The 9,938-nt window shown below is 44.7% G+C and overlaps 1 protein-coding gene across 5 annotated transcripts in view; it reads right to left on the reverse strand.

The window, feature by feature from the left end:
- Window positions 1–9,938, reverse strand: part of ZMAT4 (zinc finger matrin-type 4) — a 193,951-nt gene that overhangs the window by 137,471 nt on the left and 46,542 nt on the right. For 4 of the 5 annotated variants that reach the window (XR_004372901.1, XR_004372902.1, XR_012655302.1 and 1 more), the window contains one exon: window positions 2,461–2,562. Coding sequence is in view for 1 of the 5 variants with exons in the window: in XM_032774570.2 (XP_032630461.1) it covers window positions 2,461–2,562 (102 nt within the window). In the remaining 4 variants the exon portion in view is untranslated. Of the gene's footprint in view, window positions 1–2,460; window positions 2,566–9,938 lie in introns of all 5 variants that reach the window. The other variant, XR_004372904.1, reaches the window with a different exon arrangement.

Below are 9,938 nucleotides of genomic sequence, written 5' to 3' on the forward strand. Positions count from 1 at the left end.
GAACAAAGAAACAAAGACAGAAGGGGTCTGGGCTGCCAGGAGAACAAACACTGCTGCATCTGCTGGAAGAGCAGCTCAGAGCCAGCCAAAGAGGAAGAGGAACAAATACTGAGGTGGATGAAGGGGAGTCTGGTGGCTCCAATACGCTGGGGGAGCAAGTTGAAGATCTCTCCTAGCTATGGGCGCCGTTAGCACAGCACCTGCTTCTCGTAAGCAGCTCAACATCTTTGCTGTACCAGAAGGAAGCTCCGGGTTGGGTCTTTGCCACTCCAATTTCTTGAGGTGGACGGGCATGTTTGGCTTGTCCCCTCAGATTTCCAGCTCACTGCATGCATTGCATCACAGAGTCTGGTAGGCATGGTTACATACTGGAGCTGCTGCGCCTGATGTCAGCAGTGTCTGCTGGGATTGCAAACTAGCCTGACACATCGCTCCAGAAATATACAACATAAAACCAGGTTGTTTTCCCCATTTCCTAAACATCTGCTGTGAATTAACAGCTCAGCTTGCACCAGCAATTACACGGACAGACGAAACGAGGCTGCTAGCATACCCCATTGTTCACAGGTAGCAGTTCCTACTTTCTGCACTAGTGCCTCCTTCTCCTGCGGACTGAAATTTGGCTTCCTCTTTCAGCATTATCAAGAGCGGGAAGGTTGCTGCCTTAGAGTTGGCAGTAGTTGCTGGGAATGTCCGTTTCAATCTCTAGGGAAGCCAGGGTAGTATATACAGGCCAGGGCTAGGCTCTTTTGACAAGTTTCTTAGAAATAAATATGTGCTGTTATTATTGTCCTTATTTATTACCGACATGTCCTCGCCTACCATGCACCAATCAAGGCTGTTGTCTGTTTCCACTGCCAACAGTGGGACAAATTCTCTGACAAATTTACACTCATGGCAAAACATTCATGTAAACCAGAGCGGAGGTTTGGGTAAAGCAGTCTGTTCCAATGGGTCCTGAGGATTGACAGAATTGTCATTTTGTTGAAAACAATGCAAACCTTGATGGCATCAGCTGAGTTTTGCGTTGAGTTTCATGTTCACTAAGTCATTAAAATCCATGCACAAAAGAGCCCCCACCCTCAAGCTGCTGTAAAAATTCCCTTCCCCCTAGAGCTTTCCAGTGTTCTAGTTTGGGAAAGACGGGTGCCATTTCAGACTCACTCCTGTCACTGATTACTAACAGCACAGCGGGGGTGAATATGAGAGAGCATGACTGAAGTCCATTTGTGATTAATACTCCACAGCCTGTCCTCTAGTGCTAATACGTTCACCTTCCATTGATCCCAGCACAGCCCCACACAGTAGCCAAACCAGCAGTTTGCGTACAGTATTCATTTCTGACTCCCATATATCTGACTGAAATAGCCAGCCTCACATTTACAATCATTTACACCTCTTTCCTCCGGAATTCCATGCAGCATATTCCCTACAACTCAAAGAGTGTATGCTCTGGTCTCTGATGTCAACGCGGGGTATGTACTGTATTATTTTCCTCTTCCTAGCATTATACAATGAGATATCCCTTCTGTGATTCCCTCCCTGTTTAATGGGAATTTATTTAATTTTGTTTTGATGATGTGCAGTGCTGTTAATTGCTGTTCTAACATCTCTAATGATATATCCTTCCTAATTGTTTATAGCTTGCCTACCTCTTAAGTGCTTAAATACATTCAAATACTAATCTATTCCCTGCAAAATTAGAAATTTCTTCTCAGCAATGGATAGCACACCACATTTAATATGAAAACTTGAGTTCAAATTGCTGAACTCTTAATTGAGCTCACTAACTACATTCTTTTTGAAACCTAGTTTTTCAATATAATCTTCAAATTGCAGAACTGACTTTGCAAGTTTAGACATCAATCAGCAAGAAGAGATGCAGGAGGCAATGTTACAATGGCATTGTTTAACCATTGGATACACAATTAGAGAACAATATAACCAGCAATAAAATTATTTTAATTTAAACAGTGTTGTTCTGCATTTACATTTTTGATTGCATTGTCCCATTTTAAATACTACTTAGCCAGTTACAAAATCAGCTGCAAAGGTTTCTTCTTTTCATGCATTTCCTTTCTATGATGGATTGGTTCAATAATCTTATAAAGGATAAGTTTTATCCACAAGGTAGTAACGTAACGAGACCAAGCAGAACAACAAATGTTCCATATATTGGGATAGCATTACCAGACATTCATAAGTGCCAAAGAAAAAACTTAGAAAATCAGGTCCAGGCCATATATGGAGTGGAGGTAGCGCAGGGACTTGTTTTACTGTTCTCTAAGCATGGGAATTTTAAAGAATAGGCTCTACATTTCTGTACCAATATTCAATGATAGCCCAAAAAGAGAGATTCCACCATAGCAGAAGAATTCTGCAGTTTCCAGCAATATATTATAGCCATTGCAAAACTTTATGCTAACAAATTTAGGCTCTGAGTAACAAAGAAGATCTTACCTCATAATGTGCCACCCGCTGAGATTCTGATATTAGCTGAGCACTGCACACTTTGCAATAGCTTTCAGTGAATAATTCCTGGTCAATATCAGACGACTTCATCTGCTTACAGTGATACAAACAGACAACAGAACAGAACGAATAATTATTTCCAGTGCTAGCACATACCACGGACAATATAGAATAGTTACATTTCACAATGATCCATGAAGAGTGGAGCAAACCAACATTCCGAGGAAGTTGGATGTTCTCCAAAATGTCATTACAAGCGAACAAAGCTGTAGCATCTTAAATTCTGTAAGTATGGAGAATGTTGGCAACCCCAGCTAGATACCATTGTATGCAATTCTCAAATAAATGGTGAGTTGTGCATCCAGCAGGGACTGCGGATAATCTATTTATTTCTATTCTTGAATGAGTTGGAACCATCAAGTTATGCACACAACTAGCCTATGTAAATACACGTTCTTATTGCTAATACCCTCCCTTCTCTGCCTTCTTACTGTCTGTTACATTTACTTGCTGTCTTTCTTAAATTGGATCATAAATAAACTTTAGGACAAGAACCATGATACCTTGTAATACAATAGGGTCCCACTATGGGCTTGGTCTTCTGGTTTCCATTACCATGTAATATATAAAGTAATAATAAAGAACTCAAAGAAAACAGCAGAAAGCAAATAAAATGTTCTCAGCCTGTAAAAGAAACTCCAGACCTAAAAACATTTACCTTTTTAATAAACATAATTAATTATTGCTGGTATTATTTCCGGATTTCCACAATGAAAAGCCAGACATGGAATTAATTACAAAAGACCCACCCCCCCATGCACCCACACCTTGCTCTGCTTGCTGCAGTGTATGGTGACATGTTTCAGTCTCATGACCAGAAGTGCTGTGAAAACATTTCTAACAAACACCTAGAGACACAACAACACAGAAGGCATGTGTTCAAGACCTGCTTAGGACTGATGGATCCTTTAAATGATTCAAAAAGTCCCTCTTCCTTGGGGTGTGAGCAGGACTTGAAGATTTGTCTCCAAAAAGTCAGGGTACTGACCCACTGCACCTCCCATTTTAGATATATACATTTTTACCATGTGTTATCATGCCTCTTGACTCCAGAGTGCCTCCTAGTGGCCAAGTACAACATTACAGGGATTTTCTCAGCACAGCATCACCTGCAATTATCCTAGTACCACAAAAGACTCCTGATGTGGGCAGCCTCTTCCTCCGCCCAGCTCCCATTCATCCCATCCCTCCTGTTAAGCCCATCTCCCAGCCTCTATCTGGCCCTTTCTGTTCTTCACGTCTTTTCTTCTTGACCCCAGCCTCTGCCTTCTTGGCCTGGGGCAGGGCCGACACTACTCCATTGGGAGTCCTACACAGGAATAGTACCCCCCATGACACTGCACCCCATATTCTTCATAGTGATATTATTATGAGATATGATTATGGCATAATTATGATGGATTTTATGCAAGATGGGTCATGTAAGATGTCATTGGAAAAGTTATAATTTGCTCAATACAGTTAGCCTATTTGTGTGCATGCATCACTTTTTAGTCTGAAGTTATGAATATTGACTAGATATCTGTATTTCACATGTAGTTACACCTGGGTTATGCTCACTAGGCAAGATGCTTTCAGTCTAGGTTGTGGGTGGGGAAGGGCCTATTCAGGGTAACGGGCCATTAGGGGGAACAATAGGCCTTAGGAGAAGATTATCCCGCACTAGGTGAGCCTTCCTGAGAATGCTCCAGATGCTTGTAAGTAATGGCTGCTATGACTCAGCAAGGTATGCAAGGGCTAGTGACCAGACCACCTGACTCTGAACTCCATCTTGGGATGTCAGTGTTTTGCCACAAACTGAGGGTTTGGGGCAAAGGGTCAGGATCGCCTGAGCTGCCTGTAGGGCTTTGGGCATCGACAGCACCTGAAGTTGACAGAGGCCTGCACAGGTATCCGGAGTCACAGGCAAGGTATGGGATGGGCTGCACCGCACGGCTTGACCTGATTTGGGGCCTGACTTCCAGAAGTGGGTGTTGAGCTGCCTGATATGGGTCTTGACTCGCCCCCAGCCCTCTCCTTTCCCTTGCAGGAAGTAGGAGATCTTCCCCTCATTGTCTTCTTTGGCTTCCTGGCTGGAACTGTGGAGAGGGATTGGTGACGGCTCGTGGATGGCGCTGGTGGAGCACTGCGCACCGACACCATGGTACTCAGTGCGGAGTCAGACCATTGCTCCAGTGCCAGAGGAGGCGCGCTTTCAGACAGTTGTCACGCTCCTTTTTCAGCCTGGGTTTGAAGGACTTACAAATACCACACTTGTCGCTTATGTGCCCTTCGCCCAAGCACCTCAGGAAGCTACTATGTGGTTCTCTGATGGGCACAGGCTGTTTGCAATGATCGCAAGGCTTAAATCCTCAGGACCAGGGCATGCTCCATCCCCCAGCTGTGTTCCGTTCGGGACGAATGAAGACTTTAAGAACTACTACTAAGGGTAACTAATTTGACTACTAACTATATACAACTATATTACAGGTTTTATAATGTTCACGAGAACGGAGAACAAAACCAACGCTAGCCAAAGCAGCAGATGTGCCAGCACCATCACTGGTGGCAAGAAGGAACTGAGGGTGGGGGGAGCTGGCAGTGCCCCATATACTGCAGCATGTGCACTCTACTCCAGAGGGCACCAGAGCTGGTTGTCTGCAGATACTGCAGAGGGAAAAACTTCCGGCATCAGTGCATGTGGCAAGCACGCACACCTAATATGGACTGGATGTGAGCAAGCACTCAAAGAACTGCTGATTCATAGGCAATCTAACTAGTGTCTTCAGCTTAGTTTGCATTTTTGTTTATTTGCTAGGCAATCTGCTTTGATCTGTTTGCTATTCCTTATAATAACTTAAAAGAGATTTTTTGTAGTTAATAAACCTATTTTTGCTTAATCTAAACCAGTGAAATGCATGGGAAATCGTAGCGGGATAAACTCTATGCGTTTACACTGTACAAATCCCTGTGCAGTGTAAGACAGTATAATTTTGAGTTTATGATCCTGAGGGAATGCGTGCCTGGGGAGCTGAGAGTTACCTTGGCTGCAGCCTTTCCACTGTTGGTTCATGCAGTGGATGGTCCGAGAGCCTGCATGTAACTGCAGCTGGTGTGCCCCTACCTGAGTGAATGCTGATGGAAGTATGGGACCAGGAGCAGAAATGCAGCTTGTGAGCAGCACAGTGTGAGAGTGAGCCTGGGCTGGTGGGTGACAGGGCTCAGTGGTACCTCAGTTCCAGGTGGCACCCTGTAGGGAACCAGTCACCCTCCATACACAACACATACTAATAATTAATAGGGGATCCCCTTGAGCTGCTTGGAGCCCTAAGCAATTGCTTAGGGCACATCTTCACTAGCAATGCTAAAGTGCTTTAACATGGCTTGTGTAATCGCAGCACAGCGCTGGGAAACCCACTTCCATGAGGGGAATAGCTCCCAACGCTGGTGCACTGTCTATACTGGTGCTTTACGGAGCTCAAACTTGCAGCACTCAGAGGGGTGTTTTTTCACATCCTTGAGTGAGAAAGTTGCAGTGCTGTAAAGTCCCAGTGTAGACAAGCCCCAAGTAAGCTTATGCCTACGACCAGCTCTGCTTGCGGGGAGAGGTAGAGGGACCTACGCCCAGCCCTCTGTCCCCTGGATTCCAGCCCAGGGATCCTGGTTAGGCAGCTAAGGATCATTCCTTCCAGTCTTCCCCAATTTTCTCTGGGCTGCTCCGACCTGTACCTCAGGCATCAGCATCTTCACAAGATCTGCAGTCCCTGCCTTGAATTGGTGGTTCCTCAGCTTCTTCTGGGACCATCTACAGAAGCATTTCCTAAAAGCGAGTCTCAGCTCTTCCCTGTAGCAGCTGGATTGTACTGCCAGCAGCTCTCTGCCCCTTGTACTGCAAGTCAGTATGTCTCTCCTTTAAACAGGTGCTCCCCCTCAGCCCTCTCTCTGGGCCTGGGTTTGGATTCATTCCCTGCCACTACCACTTTGCCTTAGCTTACTCAGTTGCAAGGCTTTAGCCAGCTCTCTTCAGCTGAGCACCCTCCCCAATTAGCCTTGCAGTCTGAAGGGGTCAACAGCCCAGCCTTCTCCTGTCAGTATTTGTCTGCTGGGAGGGAGAAGGCAGCACCAGCTTTTATGCTGCTCCCCTTCTCCCAAGATTTTCCCAACTGGTTGTGTGACAGAGAAGCCTTGCCCTGCCTTCTCTGCTCCCAGTCTCAGATTCCTTCCCTGGACCCTTAGGTCTCCATATGTATTTATGGGACCTTCCAAACCCTTAAAAGTCTAAGCCAGGCACCAGGGCGGGCTGCCCATTAAGCACTACTGCCCTCAGTAGCAGACTACCTCCTCACAGCTCTGTTTTACTATTTTAAGTGTATGAATTAAGATTGCAAACTGTTTTCCATCTTAATTATCCTCCAAATAGATAAATAATGATGTGCATAACCATTTATAACATGTATTACTCATACCTGAAACATGCTTATAACACCTGTTAGTTTATAAACAGTTAATCAATGATTATCTGAACATGTAATTTTATTATAAAATGTGATGGACATGCAGTTTGAGATGATAGTGTTTTGCAGCTGTATTCCAGACCCCAAGGGAAAGAGCCCTGGTGATTTACTAGGTTTTTCTGTTCTCAAAGAGCTATTTAAATATTTTTGTATTCCCTGCAATTTACTATAAGGAAATTCACAAAAATAGATTAAATGAGTGACTTGGCTAATAGGAATCTCTAAATCCACTGCACACTCCTTCCTCATTATGCAAGTGACTGCAGAAATCAAACATTATGAAAAGATATCCAAGGTAGAGAAGAATAAGGTTAGTAGGAAAGTGAACCCTAGCAAAGCAACTGAGCAGCAGAAATAGCTTTAGAAGAAGCATATTCAAATCTGTGTCCTGATCAAGATCCATTTTCTGTTTGTACAATCAGTCACAACAAACCCATGTGCAGTCTAAGGTTGTAAACAATACAGCTTCTTTAGCACTCATCTGTGATGGAAAATAAATAATGTGGAAAATAGAAGACTACAGAACAGTGTAGGCAGAAAAATTACCATGTGCAGAAAGCTTTGTTCCTGATAGCTAATTACTGGGTTTGACAGTATGCTCACACACTTTTGCTACCTGCTCCAGGTTTAACCTCCATTTGTATTCTCTGGAAAATGACATATTGGGAAACTATTCCCAATATTCCAGCAGGTATTTCAGGTACCCAAAAATTTAACTGTGAAATCCTGTCAAGCACAGACTGAAAATGCAGGAAAATAGTCTCACTTAAATCTAACAGATTAGTTTTGCATCAGACTTAAGGATCTCAAGCCAGAAATCAAGTAGCTAAGTTTGTTAATTCTACTTTGCCTGCAAGTAGTATGTACTGTAACATTATAGGAACCCTGCAGCAGCTAACCACTGTAGGGCACATGAGGTGGAGCCGCAGCATTAGCTAATCCCTTTACATTAAGAAAAACAGATCCTAAGCCTATTTTCCCCTCTGTTGTATGTGCACAACCTCAGTCCTTTATGGATAAACCTGTATGATTCCCATTAAAGGAAGAGAACCTAATGTTTTCCATATATACAGTGGCTCTCTGTGTATTGACTCTACAGGCCTAAGAGGTGTGAGTAAGATTGTTAGAGGTCAGTATCATCCGTTAGCTACATTTCATGTGCTACTGTTATTGCACATTGATCAACTACATCTCAGTGGGTGGGTCCAGTTATTATGCTGACAATATGTAAGCAGAATGTTACATATTACAGGCATTATGGAAAGATTCATATGTGGTCCTGTTCAAACTAACAAATAGGGCCACTTCTCATAACATGTGCTAAAATACATCAGGGACGCAGTTACAGACCATGCACAACAAAAGCATTCCGAACATGTGTTTTTTTGTAACACCTTTGGTACCAGCGGATCCCAAAATGCCATGCAAACTCACCGAAAATGTGCATTTTCTATACAGGGACCACTTCATCAGCCATGAAGGTGCAGCCTCTTCTGGAGTGAAATATGGCAATTGTTTAACATCACACAGGAGTGCTATGTTAACAGGGCAGGGCAGGAAAGGCCTAGTCCTGTGAAACCCCAAGGACCACTGGTACCAAAACAAACAATAACTTCTCCAATTAAAATGCCACAGGGATTTAAGTCATTATATTTTGACTCCCTACGTCAGATCCCCCGAGTTAACACTCCTGCTCTGGTCAGGTGTACCATGGGATCCTTATTGACCTTGGGCGTGCAAAGGCCAGGACCTTGAGCAACGCAGCATTGCTGAGCTCTCCCGTCTGGGCGCTGACTCAGCACTGACTCAGGGGCACGAGTGCCACCCACTGCAGAACACAGCATACCTGCAAGACCCTGTATTTCCCCTAGAGAGCTCCCCTCCACACACTGACTCAGCCCAGCCTCACTCAGAGTGGGAGAGCTCCTGCCTGCCAGCTGGATGTGGCTGAGCTGAAGACATAAATCTGTGGGGAGTATTATAAGAGGCTTCATATCTCTTTTACTGATTACCCACAATTCATTACTGAAAAACTGAACACCTGTCACTTACTGATACCACTTCTCTCACGAAGGGTGATCAGACAGCCAGTGTGAAAAGCAGGACAGGGTAGGGAGGTGACGGGCATCTATATAAGATGAAGCCCCAAATATCAGGACTGTCCCTATAAAATCAGGACACGTGGTCGCCTTACTCCACTGCACAGCAAGCTCCTTGGAGGCACAGTTGCATTCGGTACGTTTTCCTGCTCCAATTGCTCACAGGACCAGCCTCCCCACACACTCCTGGGGAACATTTAATCCAGATAACTCTTGTCCTGGCTTCCCCTCCTGAAGGAATCACAGTGCACTTTGCCCAAGCCTCCATGCTTCCAACCTCCCAGCAGGTAGCTTCTAAGGACTTACCCACTCTCAGCTTCCAACAGCAGAGCAGAGGAACACCAAATTGCTCAGACCTCTTTCAGTAGCATGGATGGGGCCTGCCATTGTCCGTCTCCCCAGGCGCAGTTCAGGGCTCAGCATTTCACCTTGGTTCAGTCAAGTCTCTCTAATGCTGGGAAGCGGTAGATGCAGTCACATGAAAACACTATCCACAGCGATGATTCCAATGGGGAGGGGAGCCCACAGCTACTCTGTGCACTGGCAGGCAAAGCTGGGTGCAGGCTCCCAAGGCCGGTTGCTGAGTTTACACAACGACAGGGAGCAGAGAGAACCCAGTGCCCTAATCACACTGAGGGTACGTCTACACTACAAAATTATTCCGATTTAACATAAACCGGTTTTATAAAACAGATTGTATAAAGTCGAGTGCACATGGCCACACTAGGCACATTAATTCGGCGGTGTCCGTCCATGATCCGAGGCTAGTGTCGATTTCTGGAGCGTTGCACTGTGGGTAGCTATCCCGTAGCTA

Source organism: Chelonoidis abingdonii, chromosome 2 (assembly GCF_003597395.2).
Source record: "Chelonoidis abingdonii isolate Lonesome George chromosome 2, CheloAbing_2.0, whole genome shotgun sequence".
In the NCBI taxonomy this organism is placed as follows: domain Eukaryota; kingdom Metazoa; phylum Chordata; order Testudines; family Testudinidae; genus Chelonoidis; species Chelonoidis abingdonii.